This window comes from Lycorma delicatula, chromosome 1 (genome assembly GCF_047948215.1).
Source record: "Lycorma delicatula isolate Av1 chromosome 1, ASM4794821v1, whole genome shotgun sequence".
Classification (NCBI taxonomy): Eukaryota; Metazoa; Arthropoda; class Insecta; order Hemiptera; family Fulgoridae; genus Lycorma; species Lycorma delicatula.
The window spans coordinates 395,898,127-395,920,632 of record NC_134455.1 but is presented as its reverse complement, the minus strand read 5'-3'; the positions used below and the strand labels follow the sequence as shown (position 1 = coordinate 395,920,632).

Below are 22,506 nucleotides of genomic sequence, written 5' to 3'. Positions count from 1 at the left end.
TGATGAAAATCAACAACTTATTTTTTTTTTTGTGTTAATTCAGATGTCACTAGTGTTTCTAAATAACATGAAAAAAAGATTTTGTCAAAATTCAGTCGCCTGTATGGACAGTTCTGTTGTGACCCTTTGAGAACCCGTGGAAAAAACATATAAGAAAAACTTAAGACAAATAACATTAGAGCAAGCTCTTAAAGAACACATTTTTCAAATTTAAATTTAGTTCCTGGAAAATCTCTTTGTTGTTAACTGTTTCAAAAGTATTTTTCAAAAATTTTAAAATCTTCAAAAGCGGTAGATAGTAGCCTTAAAAATAACAATTTGCAGGTTAATTTTTTCCACCCAGCTGGACCACGTACATCATTTCAAAAGTCCCAACAAGACAAAGTGTGGGTACCAATATGCAAAGTCCTGAAAAAGTTGACACCGCTTGAACTAATTACAGTGATTGTTCTCACACAATTTCAAGAGAATTATCATAAGAGATATTACAGCTAAATAATAAACTTTCATTACTATAAAAACAGGCTATTTCATTGAATAATTAAAATTTTGCTACAGTTTATTTTTTCTTCAATAGTGTTCACAAAAATACACCAATATAAAAATAAGAATGAATTATTGAAAAAAGATGTAGGCTACTCATTGAAATCTCAGTTTGGGAAGTTTTTACAAGAATTTCTGAATCAAAATTATATTAGGTTACTGGTATTGGTTAAGTTGTCATTAAATTATGACCTGTTATTAATTAAAAAAAACTATTTTAAAAATATTGAAAGTGTCAACTTCAACAACGTAGGGGCTAAATATAAAAAGTATATAAAAAACATAAAGTGCAAAGAAGACAAGAAACCCCCTTGGAGTACTTATTTAGTAAGTCAAAATGGTATAGCTTTTAACAGGTTTTCCATGATTTTTGAGAGGTTATAACTTTTTTATTTGCCATAAACATCTACAAAAACACTTCAAGTTGTGTAAGTTTGACATTTTTATCACCAGCTCCATCAGAGTTATTTGAAGCCAAAACCTGAATTTCTTTAAAAAGATTAATTTTCAAAAATTTAGCGGCAAGAATATCACCATTAATATTATTTATGGTAAAACTACTAGCATATACCTACATATAAAAAAAATAATCCAAACGGTGTATACCATCCCTGCCTCTTGAAAAAATTACCAAAAGTGAAATTTCAGTTTTTCTTGTCCAACTTTATTAGTCATTTTCTCATAGAAAGAAGATAAATAGGTAAATAAACCACTGGACCAATCTTTTTACCTTGAGAAAATATGATTAAATTGCTTTTTGTTTAATCCTTCCAGAAAAATAGTTTTTCAATTATGATTTTTTCCATAAACCCTTACAATCACAAAAATAAGTGTGCACACCGTATAAGAATGGCTGTCACAGATTAACTGCTTAAATTAAAAATTTAAAAAAATAGTTTTAAGGTCTTGAAACAAGTGGGTAAGTTTCAATTTTTTTTGAATTGGTCAAGCAACCAGCTTATGTTGTTTTGGGACACTTCAAATGGATTGACCGAACATTAAGCCTAGGTTATTATAGGAACTTCCTTGGCATCTAGTACATGCTCTGTCGGTGTTCAGCATAGCTGATGTTTGTATGTCACATTTTAGAAGATCCTGTTTTCCAACCTGATTTATTAACGTTAACGATTGTAATATCTTTGCAAAAGTGAATTTTATAAAATCTGCTGTTAATTTTATTGGATCGTTTCATAAATTTATTACTAATTCTGTTTCCTATTTAGTTATTCTTGATATCACTGATGTCAATGTTTGTTTGGTTGGTTAGAAATTGACTACACTATTCTTGTAGTGATTCCTCTCATCCTTTAAGACCTTGTATATTTAATTATTGTTTGCTGCAACTAAATTCCACACATCCGTTTATAATTCAGTGCATGTAGTTATAGTACATAATTGGCTTGTGTAGAAGTTTTTTGTAGCACTGATTTTAATGAAATGTATGTTTTTTTAAGGCAGTGTTAGGTTAAATGTACTAGTAGCTACTGAAACTGTCAGATAGTGTTTGAGAAGTAACTCATGAGGTTGAAAATTTCCTACTCTATTAGCCACAGCCCAGAATCCATCTCCATTTTCTCTTTTTTCAAGACACTTTTAGTTTCTTATGTAGCTCTCAAATACTTTTCAAAACATAGACAAATTATACAGTTACCTGACAATCAGTTTGTAATTATTCTATTTGTTGTTTCACATCACCACTAGTAGAGTAGCAAGCATCTAGTTGTTTTTATGTGAATCTAATATTCATAAACACCTGGTAATGATTGGAACTGAATTCATTAGCAATAATGATTTTGACTTTTTTTTATTATTAATATTGAACCATAAAATTATATTCTTTTTCAGGAGATCCTTGAACAAGTAACAGTCTTGAATCTTGATACTGGTGAGCGTGTACCTTTAAGTATAGCCGAAGATAAGTTACCGCAATGTATAAATCCACTTTCGTTACATATAATGCGCCTAACATCGGAATACGTGAGTAATCCTAGCCTTGAGAAAGAGAAAGAGTCAGACGAGGAGTCGGTTGATAGTAAACAATCGAGTGTAGTTACTGAAGAACCTGGGCCTGTTAAACGAAGAACGGCTAAAATAAAACAGTTTATCGGGCTAACTATGAAAAAGACTGTAATTAAAGCAAAAACGATTGCACAAGAAGTATCAACTCATGCTCGGCATAGAGAGGATGGTCTAGAAGTAGTAGATGAATTGTGTACGTCGGGTGAACAGTACATCAAATTGAAAGCTTCAAATAGTCACAAGGGCCCTTATGAATTTGATTGCTTGCAACATGTTCAGGTATTGTTTAAATATTATATATCTGCTTTAGTTTGTGGATGTGCGTAGTATTTTTTCATTAAGGTTTCATTCATCCTAAATAATTTGTTCATAATGTCTTTTTTTCTAGTATTATTGATCCTTATTTCGAACAATTTCAGAACATCTTTTTTCTTATTCGTGGAACTCAGTTATATATCACTTGAAGGTCTTAGTTCATGAGTTTTTTTCTATATTTTAAGAATTCTAATTTTACATTACATCAATCAAACTGATGTTCTCTCTATTTTCTTGCTAATTGCTTATGGAAATGCTATACTGTATTGTATTGTAGATATGCTTGTTCTCAGAATATATACTTATTTTGTGCTTACAATTCTTTAATCTATACATATTGATTTGCATGGCATTTCTCCCTCACCACCCCATTCAGTCGCCCTAAAACATAAGACCGAATGTCTGTGCCACAAACGGCTACTGAGCCTCGAATCAGTGTAGCAACCTGTGTCCTAACTAGCTCTTAGAGCTAACCTAATTGTGTGAGCAAACTAAGCATGGGGCCACACACCACTTGCTTTGTGTCCCACCGCTCATTTCTTATATATTCTAAAATGGGTAGGCGCACCCCATCAACTACTAAAATATGTATGACATTCAATAAATTAAATTTATCTCATCAAGACAGCAATTTGCTGCCACGCCTAGGTCGCTGAATGCCAGCAAGTACCTGTCCATCAATATTAAAGCACTTGGAGCTTTAATTGGCTGATGGCCAGCCACAACTCTCGGGTAGCTTCTCACAGCAGTGAGGTAGGAGTCATTCCCTTAAATAAACTGCTGATGCTGGTTGAACAAAGCAATGACATTGAGGAACACCCATACAGTGGGTGGCCAATTTTCCCCTTGACCTCTTAAGTTCCAGGGATAGTCTGAGTTCTGACCCCCCACCCCAAGAGCTGGGCAGTTGAACATCATATGTTCATTCAACTGGACCTCCCCGCAGTTGCACAGCTCATCAGCTACCAGGCGGAACCGAAAAAAATATCGGTTCAAGTTCACGTGGTTGGAGAGCACCTGGTCACCTGTTGCCCTTAAAAATGAAGGAGAGGCATACCATCCTCCCCCAAGTCCTGTATAAATCTATTCAAGGACCTTCCCTTAGTTGTGGTGTGCCATGCATCCATCGCGAGGCTGTAAAGCCTCCTCTGCAGGCAGGAGATGGGCAACTGAATGAAATTTAGAACCGGTGCATTGTGATCACCATTCTATTCCGATACCAGTTTGTAATCTATACATATATATTATATGAAATATAAACCTCCAAAACACAGTAAATAGATAAGTTAAACTTACCATATTAATTTCCAAGAATTGATTTTCACAGCATCCCTCATCTTCAGTTTTTAATTGAATTCTCCAATTATAAGTGATGATTAAAAGTAGCAAAAACTACTTTTCCTCCTTTTTTAATTTTGAAACAAAAGTTTAGTTTATATTTGATTGACCTTCATAGTTTCATTTAATGTATTACTGAAATTCTAGTAGACATTTTGAAAATAAATTAAATTTATTCTTGTTTTTCTCATTTTGACTTCAACATCACTTTTAGAAAATGAAATTTCTTACTTATATGTTGTAAATTATTTTTATTTTATATTTTAATAATACAAATTAACCCTAAAGAAATATTTTTTAAGGTTTATAGTTACTTCTGACAATAAATAGCTCCAAATCCAAACGGTCTGACAAGTTTAGTTTTTACAAAAATTTAGTATCTGTGGTTTTGGATATTGCTTTCTACACATGGTTTGTTAAAAAAAACAATTATGAACCCCACCATGTACAATCATTTTTCTAACAATTTTCACGTATGAACAAGAAGTGGGCGCTTTTTGAAACATCTCTAACAAGGCTTAACAGCAGCCAACTCTTGTGCCTTACTAATAAAGTTATACAACTAATTTACGTAGTTTGGTGATGATTTTAACTCTAATTTCATGAGATGATCTTAGTAAAACTTAATTATCTTAAAAATTTATATCTAATAGGAATATAATAACACTGCATGTGATCAACTGTGATCAACTGTGATCAAAACCATACATCAAGCATCACTTAAAAGTTTAAAACAGGATATTTTCAACTGATTCTCTAAATAATTTAGACTCTGCATGAAGTAAATTTCTCCCTTTTAAAAATTTGAAGAATTAATTTGCAGCATAGATTAGTATGATGAACTTTCAGTTTATTGAAATTAAAATTTTATTTTTGTGTTATACGGTACCGTTTACATTTACTTTGTTGGTAATATCCCGTTTCTGAAATAGGTTTTAAGAATCATCTAATGCACGTGCAGTTATAAAACCACAAAGTTTGATATAACCCACCAGGTTGGTCTAATGGTGAATAACGCATCTTCCCAAATCAGCTGATTTCGAAGTCAAGAGTTCGTGCATTCCTGGAGGCTAAACAGGAAAAAAGTTTGATATAAATATCATCTGTGTTGTGTTATTTTTATTAAAACTACACGAGAGGTTAACTAAAAAAGTATCGGATATGCAGCTGTTTCTTTTTCCATTAAATTCACTTATTACTGTTTAATGATCATTTATATTTTCCAATATGAAACTATGTTATAAGATTATTATGCCTTTACTGTATTATTGTACAAGGCTCAGCTGATAAATTTTGCACACTAGCGTGCTACACAGAGACAAAAGGTACTCTCTAGTTAAGCGTGGCAGCACGTGATAGCTAAAATCCCCCTCTAAAAACTCGCAATAATGAGTTAAAATCCATGTACCGGTTTGCTTTCAGTAGCAGGTAAAATTGAGTCGAGTACGACCAATATATCAACACGGTTAAAGCAGTGTGCAGTGATCAAATAACAGCAGAAAATGTGAATCCTATGAATATTTTTCATTGTTTAAAAGCAGTTTACGGTAGTGAAACTATTGATAGGAGTACTGTCAATAGGTAGGCATTGAAATTTCACGAATGTGAAGCTGGTAAAGCGACAATTGAGGACGCACCTCGGAGCAGGTGAGGTCAGTCAGTTTCTGTGAATGACAAGAAACATCGAAAAGAGGTGGACGATTTGCTTCAAAGTGACCAACGAATCATCCAGCAGCGTATCACTGTTCAGTTAGGCATATCTAAAGAACAAACGAGAAGGCTATATTATAGAGTGATTTGTAAACTACCGATAAAATCTGTTCATGATGTGTACCACGCAAACTCTTTGATGGTTCTCCACAAGCTGAAGTTAGAACCTATTTTGCATCCATCATACTTGCCAGATTTGGCTCTATACAACATCTACTTTTTTCCTTATCTCAAGAGGGATCTCAAAGGTAAACATACCACCGACAATGAGGTGAAGAAAGCTGTGGCCACTTGGATCTTAGGAAGACCACCAGAATGATTCAGTGACAGAATGTAAAAACTTGTGTAGTGTTGGGAAAAGTGTATCAGTGTAAACGGGGATTATATTGAAAAATAAATACTGCATTTTGTAGCTAAGGTATTGTACTTTTATTCATTTTTTATTTCATTCCAATATCTCTTTTCATTCCCATGCTACGCATATGGGTGCAAATTTATTAGCCAGATTAGTGGATAATCAGCTGTAAAAATAGTAATATTTATAGTTTTCATTATGAAATATCTGTTATTAATTTTATTCTGTGCCTCTAAGAAACTTTTTGAATGGATTTTTACTATTTGTGAAATTACTTTGTGAGAGTTCTGTAAATTTGTTTATCCCCAAGATTGTTTGTGATTTTTTAAAAAGTATTTGATAATCTTTCTTACCAACAATCTTCAATTACATTTTGAATGCCTCTTATTTGCCTTTTTGTGTTCTTTCTGTCAATGTTCTTTATATTTGTAGTTTCTTTTATTTATTCTTTTTATATTTGGAGATGTATGTAGTTAATTTACTTGTGGAGGAGTTTTGTATTTACTCAGCAACTCGGCAGTAATATTTTTAAAAATTGTCATTTCAATTTTTAATATTATTAAATTGTTGAACTCTTATAGCTTATACTAATCTGCTTTCAGTATTTTTTATTTTATCAAGCCTTTGTAATTTTAAAACGTGATTGTATCAGTGTACATGAAGATAGTAGGTTTACAGTAATGTCTATGTGATGGTTTATGAATCATGTTTTCTTCATTTATAAATCTTAAATAATTAATTATAATTTTGACTAGAGCAAAACATTGATCAGCTTCTTGGTAAAAGTTTATTATTATTTTGTTCTTCAGAAATGTTTTAAACTTTCAAGACTTTCCTGTAGAAATCATCTGTCATTTATTTTTAGTATATTAGGAATATTAATTTTCATTAACTATTTATTACAGTTACTACAGAACATTTTACTATCAAATTGTCAGCTGTGTATACTAGAATAAATGCTAAAAGTGGCCGCCATCTTCCTTAGTACAGGCTTCCATCCTTTTCACTGTGTTTCTTACAACTGTTTTAGATGTTGTGACTGTATGTTTAATGCAGTTTCTTCAATATTGGTTTTCAGTTGCAGTTGTTCTAGACTTTTTTTTTTTAGGTAACAACTAGAAAAAAAAATGTAATGATGTCAAATCGGGAGATCTTGGTGACAATAAACCATTATTGATGACACAGTCAGTAAAGGATTCGTTAGTGAAATCAGTTGTTGAATTTACATTGTATGATGTTGCAACATCATTGTAATTAACAATATTGATCTTCCTTTTCCAAGAGTGCAACGAATTGCATTAAAATATTCCGATATCGTTCTGCAATGTACTAACACCAAGAATTTTGTTTTGTGATTACACATCAGACATCTTTTGTGGATGTCATAGATTTTCATATTACACTTTGGGATTTTCAGCACTCTAAATCCTACTGTTTTGAACTGTTGAGTACTGTTTCGATTAATCCATAATTTTTACATAGCTGTCCAAATAGAGTCATGTCTCATCAGAGAAAAGTAATGAATCCATCATTAATCCCCTACACTAAAAGAAACGAAGCCAATGACAGTATTCTAGTGATTTTTCTTTGCCAGGATCAATGAGTTTATGAATTGTTTGAATCCGATATGGTCAAAGGTAATCTGTTTGGTCAACTGACAAAACAGTTGATTTTGACAAATTAAGGTTTTAATCAATTAATTTTTTTTGGCAACACTAATTGTTACTGATTTCAGCAACTGTGTTTCCATTCAACACTGTTTGTGATCTTTTGTGTTCTTTGTTGTTAATGGAGTAAAAACATTCTTGCATCGCAGTCAATGATCATATTCTAAAGTGCAACTCTATAATAAAAACATTTCTGTAGTGAACATTCCACCTTCTCATTAACAATTTGCTGAGCATTCTGATCTCTTTGTTATGCTATCAGTAATAGTCTATTTCATGGCTATAAGAGTTAGATATTGGGAAATTCCATTCCTGTAAACTATGGATAGGGTAGTTAATCCAAATTTAAATAAGGCTGATCGATAGGTTGCATTTTATATAGGATACCTTGCATTTATAGAATATAAATTAATGCAATATGTATTCCAAGTTAAACTTTGTTTTTTTTTTCTTTCGCAGGACTTAAGCGGTGAGCATGTGGGTCCGGTTTGGTGTATGAAATTCTCACAATGTGGACGCCTTTTGGCAACAGCCGGCCAGGATAGAGTTCTACGCGTATGGGTTTTACGAAGTGCTTCTTCGTATTTTCAAGATATGCGTACTAAATACAATGCTGAAAAAGTATCGCCTACTCCATCTCAGGAGTCGCTTGTTTCACAACAATCTTCTGAGGATCCTAACGCCCAAAGTAGTGATTTAAATCCCGATGATAGATCACCATTCATGCCAAAACCATTTTGTACATATACCGGTCATACGTCAGACCTATTAGATGTTTCCTGGTCAAAAAACTACTTTGTTTTATCATCTTCCATGGATAAAACTGTTAGATTATGGCACATTTCAAGGAAAGAATGCCTTTGTTGTTTCCAGCATATAGACTTTGTTACCGCAATCGTTTTCCATCCTCGTGATGATAGATATTTTCTCAGCGGTTCACTTGATGGCAAACTTCGCTTATGGAATATTCCAGACAAGAAAGTCGCTGTCTGGAATGAAGTTGATGGACAACCCAAGCTTATAACAGCCGCTAATTTCTGCCAGGTATTATTTAATATTATCTTTTCTTATACTTGTTGAATATATCATTATTCTATTTAATTACTTGAATTTCTTACAGCAGGCTTTGGTTTGCCAGGTACAATAAATGTATTGTATACAATTGGATTAAAGAAAAAGGAAATAATAAGAATTGGAATTTTTTTTTTTGTCTTCAGTCATTTGACTGGTTTGATGCAACTCTACAGGATTCCTCTATCTAGTGCTAGTCATTTCATTTCGGTATCCCCCTACATCCTACATCCCTAACAATTTGTTTTGCCTGCACAACATTTCGCCAACGTTGACTGCCTGCACAATTGTTTCCTTCTACCTGACCCTGTAATATTAAAGCGACTATTCCAGAATGCTTTAACATGTGGTCTGTAAGTCTGTCTCTTCTTTTACTATATTTTTTCCAAATTGATCGATTGATTTGCCACAACACCTCATTGATTCTTTCTTCATTGATTTGCCACAACACCTCTTCATTCGTCACTTTACCCACCCATCTGATTTTTAATATTCTCCTATAGCACCACATTTCAAAAGCTTCTAATCTTTTCTTCTCAGGTACTCAGATTGTCCAAGTTTCACTTCCATATAAAGCGACGCTCTAAACATATATTTTCAAAAATCTTTTCCTGACATTTAAATTAATTTTTGATGTAAACAAAATGTATTTCTGCCGCTTTTGTGGGGTTATATCCAATATATTGACTAGAAATGAATAACAATCACAAGTTCACTGAGAAATAATTGACAATGCATTATAAAAGCACAAAAACCACTAATTCTGTTTACGTATGAACTAACAACATAACCTGAAACACCAAACAACAATCAGTCTTCCATGGAATGAAAATTCCGTACAACAGAACAAAAATTCCCTTTGTTCGGATTAATTTGTTCGCTACTGTAGATCTGCATTGTTATGGTGAAGGACTCAGTTCTTTGGTTGTTTTCTTCTTGTATTCTCCTTTAGCACAGTAGAATTTTCCATTAATTGATCTGACAATGAGATATGAACACCTTGTAGATAATTTCATTCGTATAATTTCATCCATCTTGCTCTTGACTGGATGGACTTCCTTTGATCGAAATAAGGATGGATTCAACTGGGGTGATTTCTGCTTAGTTTCAAGGTCATATTCATAAACCCAACTTTTGTCACTTGTGACAACTTCAGAATGGAAATATGGGATCAGTTCTTGTGACAAACTTACTATCATTTTATACCATAATTCCTCGATGATCTTCCACAGCTGTATTCTGAACAGCAGTCACACTTTTATGGTGTAATCCCGGTATATGTTCATCACAAAAATTCATTTTCATCAACAGATGTTCAGCCACATTTAAATAAGTTATATATCTGTGTCTGGCTTAAAGTCCCATAACAAAGGTTTTTACTAACAATTTGTATATTTCTGCATGTGTTTTACAATTTTAAATTAAAGTTTTACAAGTTTAAACTTTTGATATTCTGTTCTTTCTAATTGATTATTGCAAAATCATAATCACAGGCACACATGACAATGAAAATCTGCCACCAACAATAAACACACCCATTAAAATCAAAGCCACTAGGCATCCTGACACATAAGAGATTTTACATTGCTACTAGTGGTATTTGATAGGTTGGTACTTTCACTTATTTGAGCATGTAATACAAATTTTGGGTACCACCTCATCTCTGTACGTGCGTGTTTACATATATATATATATATATACACACACATAAGGGGCACTCAAAAAGTTATCAACCTACCTTAGAAAAAGTGGTGGTCATTTTTATTTTGCTATATAGGTCCCTTGCACTTCCACACACTTGCTCATTTAGCCTGCAAAAAGAGGTTATGCCAGACTAAAAAAAAATCTGTATCTTGTTCCTCAAAATACCATGAAACAGCTGCTTTCAGTTCACCATAGTCATGAAAATGTCTACCCTGAAGATTTTTCTTGAGGTTTCTAAACAAGAAAAAATCACTGGGGCCCTGGTCCAGACTGTCCAGGGAGGGTGCGGAAGTTCTTGAAATTTACACCGCCGTTTCTCCTTTACTGCTGCCCGTAGCTTCTGAAGATACTTAGCATAAGCATTATCAATGATAGTCTGCTTGCGCTCCACGTATTCAATCGACAAAATTCCCTCATTACCCCAAAATGTTGTGGCCATGATTTTCCCAGCCGATGGCTGTGTATTGAATTTTTTGGGTGTTGCGGGGATCCTTTGTATTTCCATTGCGTGAACTCTTGTTCGGTCTCAGGATCTCAGTTATGAACCCTTGTTTCATCACCATTCACCAACCTGCTGAGAAAATCCGTAAGATTCCTTTAACACAGCTGCAAGTTCTCTGCACTCAACTGCTCATGACTGCTTTTGGTGTGGTGTGAGGTTTCGTTGGACACATTGGGAACTGACTTCTGTCAAGTGTAAACGATCATGAAGTATTATAATCGTTCCTTCGGACACCCCACATTCTGTAGCAAGTATTGCAACTGTAATACGCCTGTCTTCCATAACCAGTCTATCCAGTTTCTGGCAGATGTCGGGTGCAGTTGCTTCCACAGGTCTTCCACTGCGGGGATCATTTTCGATGGATTCCCTGCCCCATTTAAATTTTTTTGATCAGAACTTCACTTGGTATTGTGAAGGCGCATTATTACCGTACACAGTCACCATCCTACTATGGATGTCCTTTGAACATTTCCCTTCTTTGGTGAGATATTTTGTGACTAATTTATGCTGCAGTTTATGCAAATCCATTGCCATAGCCAGGTTAGTAACTTCGGAGGACTACTGCATCAACTCGTATAAAAGAAATTATATCACCGTAGACCATAATACACACATATTATGAACTACATATAAGTATCAAACGCACCTCAATACATTATTCACAACACCCCTAGATAGATAACTTTTTGAGTGCCTCACATATATATAGTTTTTAATTCTTAAGTTATTTATGTTTTTTCCATAATCTTAAATGATAATTCAAGATAATGATTAATTTTTTCATTGAATAATAATTTGACAATGTTTAATGTATTTGAATTCTCAGAATGGAAAGTTTGCTGTTGTGGGTTCTTACGATGGACGATGCATATTTTATAATACGGACCAGTTAAAGTACCATACCCAGATACACGTAAGATCTACAAGAGGTAAAAACTCAACCGGAAGAAAAATCAGCGGGATAGAACCGATGCCTGGTGAGGATAAAATACTCGTTACATCTAACGACAGTCGAATACGAATATACGATTTGCGAGATCTAAATCTATCTTGCAAGTATAAGGGGTACGTCAACGTCAGCAGTCAGATAAAAGCATCGTTTAGTCACGATGGAAAATATATTATTAGCGGATCTGAAAATCAGTGCATCTATATATGGAAAACTCATCACGATTATTCAAAATTTTCTTCTTATAGAAGAGATCGGAATGATTTTTGGGAAGGAATCAAAGTACATAACGCAGTCGTAACTTGTGCAGTATTTGCACCTAACCCCGATATAATAATCAGACAAATGGAGGATCCGGAAGGAAATCCTTCAAACGGTTATGTTATCGTAAGTGCTGATTTTAACGGAGGAATTAAAGTTTTCCTCAATAAAACGAAACCTAAACACAGTAGTCTCCCTGCTTCTGCACTCGTCTAGCCTTTACCGTTTTTACGTATCAGTATAAATATTGTACAGTCAGCTTTCCGTGCAAACTGTGATATTATTACAATCACTGTACAGTACATTTCAGTTTCTTGTTGTTTTTTTTTTTTTTTTTTTTTGTGATTTTTGTGTACAATATGTAAATAATAGATTTGTTTATATGTAACGAAAATGTAAGATTCATATTTATATAGAATATATTATTATTACACTTTTGTCAATGCTGGGCTTAATTACATGTAGGAAAGTTATTAAGGGAATAAACCTTAAACATTCCATTTAATATTTCAATTTATGTACGTGTTTTATGTATATTTGTTGTTGACCTCTGCATAGCGTTCACCTGATAAATAGCAATACGACTGTGTGAAAGTTCAGGAATATGTATTTAGCGCACAAATAACAGATCGCATTATTATTATTTTTATTATAATTGATTTTTAAATCATCAGCTGAAGCATTGATATTCTTTTTAAATCTTTAACATATAGTATCGGTGTACAGCATGCACGTATATGCATTTTTATAATTATATTTATACTATTTGAGTTAGTTATATTGAATATTTATTAATTTTTTTATTTGTTTATCGTGCATTATTGGATTTAAATCTTTGTTATACTGTGAATCGAAGGTATTAATTGTTTTGTTCCTAAAACGGAGTACTTTTCAGTTACTTGTTCATCTTTAGCTAGTTTAAATTATATCCTCTATGTTATTTTCTATTTTAGTCGCTTTGTTTCATATTCCCAAGCATTTCACTGAGACTTTAGTTTTTTTTGGCGCATTTCGTGTAGAAAGTAAAAAGTATTTTCGTGTAAAAAGTATGTGCAGGTTTTGTTTTTCGTCTTTGATTTATTTATTGTTTAGTAAGAGTTAGTAGTGTGTATTAATTTTCTAAATTTAATTTATAAAAATATATTTTCGTTAAAATAATGACTATTCTGGGTTATGGTTTTTATTTAACCTTAGTATTAAGTTGCCGGAATTTTAATTCTTTATGAAAAATATAATGTAAAAAAAGTATTTTCTCATAAAATTATTAGTATTAAACTATAATCATAATACTGTATGATGGTATTGTTAACATTATTAATAGATATATTTACTAATATATCAACAGTTATAATTCTGTTTACAAGTTATTGGTTAATATTATTTAAATTAGATGTATACATTTTTTAAATTAAAATATAGTCTTATAATTTAATTTAATGTTGTCAAATTATAGAACAGAAAAGTAGTAGTAATCACAGGAAGAAAAAAACACTTTCACTTAACCGTTATAACTAATCCTGAAAAAGTAGTTAATTGTAATTCTCATTTGAGTCTGCTTCCCCTTTCTAAGTTTATTGTTCCCCTCCTTCACTCCTCCCATTCTACCTTTGATGCTTTCCTAGAATTAGATGAGAATTGGATCGTTTTGGAATTAGGTTAGTTAAGCCATTGGATTTTTACTGTTGTTTTACTCCAGGAAGTTTGTAGCCAGTGAAAAAGCTGCTTTCTTATCGAGGTGGCAATTCTGCCTGATTTATCCAAGAACTCTTGTGTCATATTCAGGAATTATACAAAAATCCCAACTAGACTCTTGTAATGTAATCAAATCAATTTTAATTCTTGATAACAATTTTTTTGTTTTAATCTCATATACATTATACAAAACACTAAAAAGTTAGGAATAGTCATTAAATTTTGTTAAGTTTTTCTTTTCTTTTTTTAGTTAATTTAATGTACTACAATTGGAGTGAACCTCTGGTTTTAGCTTGTCCCTGCTGTTTTCAATTTAATTTTTTTTTCTCATATCCAGTTTTCCCAGGTTGTCCCAACTTCATACAATTTGCCAGGATCACATTTGTCAGAAGTTCACAATCGAGTAGATGTTTGTCGTTCTCTATCTTTCGTATTTACACAATCACTATCCATTAGCCGTCGTTTGTGAAGGTTGTACTTTGAGCAGACCACGCCTCTTCTTAATCTGTTTGTACACAGATTCAAAAGCGGCATGGTCTGGGTGCCGCTATACATTTTTTAACGTACTCTGGTGTACTATGGACAATGGAAAACACTGTTTTCCATTTTTCGTAGTTGAGATGGTCATCACAAGGAAACATGACTCCAGCCTATTTCTGGCATTCAATATTTGGCGTCGTTCAACTTCCACAGGTCCATCTAGTTCTTTGACTGTTCTCATAAAGCTGTGACTGGATTTTCGCTGAAACTGTGCTAGCTCTCTGTAACCGTAGAGTAGGTGAAAATTGTTGTTCATCACCTTTGCTTTCTCCTTAGATGATATCTTCCATTGAACTGCTGGTGGGACAATTCCGCTTAATTTGTACAGTTTTTCTGCAGGCTTCCTGTTATAGTTGGCACACTTCATTCAGGGGCACATTCACTTTATTAGCATGCGCTGAGCAGCTCCAGACAGGGCAGCATATTCTTCTGCAGAGTATAGGCTGGTGTGGACCTTATCAGGACTTGCGGTTTAGTGCCCCATTTGCTGCCTGTTATATTGTGAATTATGTTTGTTCTTGTCACAATTTTCATCCGCTTATTAGTGAGTGATCTGTTCAGGATAACACCCAGATACTTGGGTGTTTTAAGTGTTTCAGTTCTGTTTTGTCCCACCAGATTCTTAGCTGTCATTTTGCCTTGCAGTTTTGGAGATGGAATGAGAAGGTCACTGTTTTTAATGGATTTGATTTCAACTGTATTATGTGTTGAGCTCCTCTATTGCTCAATTTAGTGTGTCCACCACTTCTTCAAAGGTCTCATGTTAGGCTGTTAATGCGAGATCATCTGCAAACAGGAAGCAACAAGTATGTTCTCCTATTGGCTGGTCGTCCTAACTTAAATGATCAACTTTATTAAAATTCTATCTTCAAACTTTAAATTATAGTAAACGCACCTGTACCTGTGTAAAGCATATTACTTGTGGATCATTCTAAATATTATTAATTACTTTGATGAAAAAAATACGATGTGATACTGATTATCTGGATGTCCTTTGAAAGGCCAAACCCAGATAATTGGAAAATTAGAAAAGGTTTGTCATATGTATGGTGCATATGCCAACTTTAAATGGATATTACATGTAATGAAAAAAATGTATAGAAAATACATATTCAATGTAATAAAAAACAGATATATTACAAAAAAAAATCAATAATAAAAAATTGCTAATAAAAGAATCAGAATTTGTAAAATGTATTCTAAATTTCATGAAATTAAAATTAACTATCCCACTGTTTTATAAAAAATGTCATTTAAAAAATGAGAAAAAATCAAAAAACATTACAGTACATTTAATAGAATAAAATTTAGTGACAAATGAAAACATACCTTTAAAAGCAATATTTCTTCATAAAGAAATTTCTCCTTTTAATTTAATGTGCAGTAATCGTATTAAAGAAAGAATCTATGTAGAATTTCATTCTTTTTGTTGTTTCAACCAGTTGATAGCGAGAACTTTTTCATGTGACGGCCCCAGTTGCAAGTCATCACGTCATAGTTCATATTTGACTAATCAATGCATTTACATCAGACTTTTCAGAAGTTAATTTTACAGTTATAACATTTAAATTTTGTACTATATGAGTCGCAAAATAGTCTAATAAAAAAATTCAGAAAAAATAAAAATTTATAAAAATAAATTTCCTATTGAAGCAAAGCTTTATTTAAGCAGTATTTTAGATTTTTTTTAAATAGTGTAATCATTTTCTTTTTTAATTTGCTTATTTAGAATGTAAGTAGTCTGGATAGCTGGACATCTGAAAAATCGACGTTCAGATTATTAGTTTCCTACTGTAGTAACCATTTATTTTACCAAAGACATTATTATACTATAATTTAATCTTGTAAGTAGTATAAGATATTGCCTGAAGCTTGACCTTGGACAGTTAGTTGCATAATCTATGCAGTTAGAATCGATTTAAAGGAAGAGTTGGTTGATATATTTTTCTCATAAAAAATGCCTAGTTCCCAAAATATGACCTGACTTCTGATAGTATCTTATGATTTGTACACCGTTATCCATAAATAATATGTTTTGTGATTGTAAATATTATGTTTAATAATTATGCATTAACAATTATTTTATAATTGCTTTCATGTCATTTACGCATTTATTCAATTAAAATTCTGTGTACTTATACCCTAAATTGTGCAGTTGTGACTAAACAATCTCACTTTCTAATAAAACACTAATTCTGTCAGACTTTGAGCCAATTTCACTTGCCAAAGCTCTATAATAATTTTTTAAATATCTCTTCCCATACCTTTTTCTTTGTTTGATGATGTTTCACCGATTTCAGATCAGAAAAATATTGCCAGTTACGTATTTGAAGCATATATCACATTGAATAATTTATGGTTGAAATAGTGTATTGTATTAACCAGTGGCGACTTGCGTATAGACACTGTGGAACTGCAGCATCCTCCGATTTCCATTTGATATTATCGATAACATTTAATATAATGAGCCCTTTTTTCTATAATTCTTTCTTTGTACTTTTACAACATATATTCCTTAAGCTTAATGTTAGTAGCCATACCCCAGTTTATGGAAAAGACAAAAATCTTTGTACGGAACTGTACGCTTCACAGTTTTAGCGGCACGGTGTTTGGCTGTTGTGTGCATGTGCACATAGGAAGTTGCACGCATGGCTGCGAGGGAGAGAGAGCACTATCGCTCTCGCAGTGCCAACCCTGGTGTGCTGGTGGAAGGTAGTTTTTTTTTTAACTCCACGTTATGTTCAGAACGTTCCTTGTTCGTTCCCTTTTCTAGTTTTGTCGGTGAAAGGAATATGAAAGCGGTTTAGTTGTTTTTTCAGTAGTGATCAGAAGATGGTGGAAAGCAAGGGCTCTTTGATCACCCATCTCTCTGTGCAATAATCACGCTGGAAGAGCGAAAGAGAAGGTAATTAGTAAAAACTAATTACGTATTTGTTTCTGTGTACATAGAAATCTAAATTATGCTCCATTGGACTATAGTGTTTTAAGCTGACATTTTATTAAGTTATTATCTAATAATACTAAATTATATTATCTGTATTGACATTTTATTATTTATTTAACCATACCTCTTTAACCATATTCCATGGTTAAAGAGAGTACAGTTTTTAAGCACTTGCTTAAAAACCGTGTATTGTATTTTTGTATGTGATAAGTGTAGAATTAGATTATTCTTCTGCTTCCAGCTATTCTATTTGATGTTTTCGGTTCTTTTACTGTAATTTTGTAATTTTTACAGAAAACTTTAACCATGGCCTTGAAAAGGCCCAGCGAAAATATTTTCTGGAGCAGCACCCCCACTAATTTTAGCTACAAGCCACCACTGGTATTAACTTCTCCATGAAAATGAAACCGGTATTTTTTTTTTATTATGACCTTGAATATGCTTTTTCATATATTTTAACAAGGAAGATTAACGGATGTAATCTTAAGTAAAAAAATTCCAGATCTTTTATATTTCTACCAAACCTTTACACTTATTATATAACTATTCCTTGGAATTAAATATTGGATCCATGTATAATTCTGTGATGTCTTAATAATAAATAAGATTATATTTACTTTAGCAGCATTTATGTTCTTTTCTTTTTACATTTTTTTGTTCTCACATCTTCATTAAATAATTTTTCTTTACTAACATTTTAAAAATAGACTTTTAAAGCCTATTCCCTTAGCGACCACTCCTCTTCAAAATCAGAAGTATTTGAAAATGTAATTTTCCTCATTCTTAATTCCTCAGATCCAATTCCCTGAAAATAAAAAAAGTCTTCTCTTGCTTTATTTCTTTTACATCTACCAATAATGTTAAGTGGGATTTTTTTTATCGATGTGATGTCACAACATTCCAAAAGTTATTTAATATTCATTCTCTAGTGATTTTTTAATAAATAAACAATATCTCTTTTGTAGGCTTATATTCCTACAGAAAAAAAATATAAAACCATCCTTAATGTGTTAATTTATATGCAATCTTCTCAAAGTGGTAATTTTAGTGTAGAATGGCACTAGAAGTTTTACCATTTCATCTTAACACCAGTATATGTGTAAACATTTCATTGTAGCCTTATTAAAGTTTGCTGTTTCATTGCACATCTAGGGTTCACATAGGGTTCAAAGGCAACAATCAGGCCTTTAGATATAATAACTAGATAAAACGTATTTGATTTGCTTTCTGATTATTTGGAAATGCGAGGGTAAGTCAAAAAATAAAGTGAAATTCAAAAAATCAATATATTTATTTGTACTTATATAAATGCATTATTTTTCAGCATAAATTCCCCTCTTACTTCTATACACTTAGTCTTTTAACGAGCTTTTGAATTCTTTCCTGGAAGAAAGTTTTAGGTCTGGTGTGCAGAAAATTTTTCACCGCTTCTATGCTCTTCATCAGATTGATAATAATTCCCTCGCAACTCTTCTTTTAATGGGTCAAAAAGATGAGACTTGCTTGAAGACAGGTCCGAACTGTATGGAGGGTGGTCCAGCAGCTCAAAACCAAGATCTTAAAGACAAAGGACTGTTTTTTTGGCTGTATTAGGTCAAGCATTATCCTGAAGCAAAATCACTCCTTAAGAAAGTTTAACTATGTCTTTTGGATTTGATTTTTTGCTTCAGTAAATGTAGTAGCTCACAGTAGTTGTCACTGTTTACTGATGCTGCCATACATTGGGAGGGAAATCAAAATTTCCTGTTACTAGTTTGACTTACCCTCGTACGTTTCCGAAAGATATTTTCCAATATGTAATCCAGTTCCTACCATATTGGTGAGATATATATGTATACATGGCACTACGGACAGTTGCCTTCTTCATAAAATTGTTTGTTGTAAAATAGTATATCTGTGTTATATGTTGTTTGAAAAGTGTTCATGTAATTCGGGTTCATAAAACTATATGATGTATGTATAATGTAAATTAATACAAATTTGAATTTATAAAATAATTTTATTGTGAAAATTATTGCAGTATATTGTGGAAAGATTTGGAAGCATTTAAGTCAAATTACAGAAATATAGTGAACGTGTAGCAACCGCCATGTTTTTTGCCAAAATCTGCTTCACTGTGAAAAAGGTATGTGGTCTTGCATTATTGTGGTCAAGGACCTAGCTTTCTGAACATTTTTTTCTCATGTTCTCCCTTAGTCCCCCATTCACTCTTGTCCCCTCAACATCAATAAAGATTTGATTTTGCTTTTGACGTGATTGGCTTTCTTTGATTTAAATGAAGATGGGTTCTTCCATCGGGATGATTGCTGCTTAGTTTCAGAGTCCCAGCCACAAACTCAACTTTCATCACCTATATTGTCTTTAGAAAGGAAAGGTGGATCAGTCAAAGTAGTTATTTTAGTTCACTGCAGATATTTATGCAAATGCTGTTTCTGTTTGTCATTCAGTAGTTCTGACATAAACTTTATAGTAATCTTTTCACGTTCAATTTTCGCAACAAACTTACTAACATGTCTTATGATAAGTCGTCAATGATCTTCCACAATTGCGTTCCAAACAGCAACGACATTTCGTGGTGTAATGCGGTAGATGATCGTCATTACGGTTAATTTTCATTAATTGATGTTCAGCCATTTTTAATACATAATGAACATGTGGATTCCGCTGCTAAAGATGCATGTTGCCAACCATCTTTCTCCATTCAATTTATAACTACCTAGATTTCATCAATTCCAACAAACATTTCAGAGAAGGTGGCAAAATGACTGGACTCTACAGCGGATAAGAAACTCAGACACGTAAAAGACACAGTGTTACCATGGGACTCTTCATGCGGAAAATTCGCTGACAAGAAGTGGTCCTGTGTCAATTACGATTTGGACGTACCAAAGCTACTCATGTACACCTAATGTCAGCAAAGAATGCACCCTGTGTATCCAATATAAATGCCACTTGTCTGTACATCACATCCTTGTGGACTGCATATGCTATGCGGCCTTACGTTGCAAATTTAAATTGCCAAGAGACATACAGTGCAACGTAAGAAATGATATATTACTTCTAAAAAGAATTAATATACTTAATAAGATTTAACTCGTTAAAATTTTTATATTATTTTGTTATTGATGTTAATTGTATTATCCTAATTGTTGCATTTCTCATACTGTTTCAATTTTATTCCTATTATCACACTGGTTAACAAAATTTAATTTTTTGTTTGTTAAATGAGAGGAAATGATTGATTCTTATAGTATTTATTATGCTGATTTCATATATGTTAATACATTTTTTCTATCAGGCTCAGTTTTTTGTAACTAAAATTTCCTTTGAAACAAAAAAATGTAAGGTGACAATACATGATGTGCATTTTGTACTCGCCTAAAATCTATTTCTTTTGGATTTTGTGCTGTAATTTACTGTAGGTAGATCCCTCTTTAGATTTTAACAGTAGTCAGCTAACATTTTTGGGTTCTATTTTCCTTGATATTGTGTTTCCATTGTCCTGGTGAAAGCATTCTCCATGTTTATCAGTGATAGCACCGAAATTAAGGAAAAAATCCAAATGTGAATGTAAGAAATGAATTTTGTGTGACATGTTACACTTAAGTCCTTTGTAGTTTTGAAGAAGTTCACTCACAAGTTCTCTGTAGTTACTGGCCTTATGGTTTCTAAGGAAGTTGTTTACCGCATTTTGAAATGATTTCCATGGAGCAACATCAAAGTCATTCAAACATTCTTCAAATGCCGGATCACTCATTAGTTTTCTTATTTGTGGTCCAACAAATATACCTTCCTTTATTTTAGCATTACTTGTATTAGGGAATTTATTTTTTAGAAACTGAAACCCTGCACCATATGATCCATGCTTTAACAAAATTTTTGAATAAACCTAGCTTAATTTGTAGTGGTGGAGGATAAGCCTTTTCTGATTTTACTAATGCCCGACTAACATTCTTCTCTCCTATATACTCAGTACCTCTCTCTTTGGCCACTGCTCTTTTATGTAGGTTTTTCCCATCCTTGCTGTCCCACTTGCACAAAAAGCAACAAAATTTAGTGTATTCAAGTTGCAGTTCAAGTAAAAGCGCTATTACTCCCAGATTTCCACAAATATGCCATAAATATTTCCCATACTGAATCCTGTTCAATACAAGTTCCATATTTTTATAAGAATTCTTCATGTGAATAGTGTGTGCTAATGGTATTGATGGGTATTTATTTCCAGTGTAAAGTAGAACAGCTTTCAAACTAAGCTTTGATGAGTCTGTAAAAAGTAGCCATTTGTCAGGATGTTGCATATGTTCCAAAGCTTCTGGTAAAGAGTTCACATCATTACAGTATACTAAGTTTTCGTACCAAGAGAAGAAATCTTCAAATTCTGACTGTCTGTCATGGAAAGCACTTATTTTAGTGTTTTGTTGTAAAAAATGCCATCCTTTCAGTATTTTTGGTTGATTCTTTGATAAATTTAGATCACAAACCACATCGTTTAATTCTGACTGATTAATTAAATGGGGTATATCTATTTTCTAAAAATTTTGGATCTCTTTCTTCATCGCCTGATATGTCAGCACAAGATTCGACATTTTCATCTTCATCTAAGTTCCATGTATTAGCGGTACCGGTATTAGAAGCTTTTGGCTATGTGGCACTGGCCGCATAGCAGAGGGAATATTTGTGAACAAATGCTATGCTTTTGTTCTACTGAATATTACCTGAAAATAAGAATGGTAATTACAAAAAACCTAAGCCTGAAGAAAAATTCCGATTTTGTATTTGAAATCAACATGAAATATATTATAAAAATCAGTTATTCTCTCACATTTAACAAAATTATTGTTGATGAGCGTTATAATTTTAACCCGGGCAATAGTAACATGAAAGCATTTTTTGCCC

The 22,506-nt window shown here is 32.8% G+C and overlaps 1 protein-coding gene across 1 annotated transcript in view; it reads left to right on the top strand.

Moving 5' to 3' along the window:
- Nucleotides 1-13,637, top strand: part of LOC142317378 (WD repeat-containing protein 44) — a 59,352-nt gene extending 45,715 nt beyond the window's left edge. The window contains exons 7-9 of the mRNA XM_075353879.1: nucleotides 2,389-2,841; nucleotides 8,407-8,991; nucleotides 12,051-13,637. Coding sequence (XP_075209994.1) covers nucleotides 2,389-2,841; nucleotides 8,407-8,991; nucleotides 12,051-12,650 — 1,638 coding nt within the window. The 3' untranslated portion in view covers nucleotides 12,651-13,637. The remainder of the gene's footprint in view (nucleotides 1-2,388; nucleotides 2,842-8,406; nucleotides 8,992-12,050) is intronic.
- Nucleotides 13,638-22,506: the final 8,869 nt, after the last annotated feature.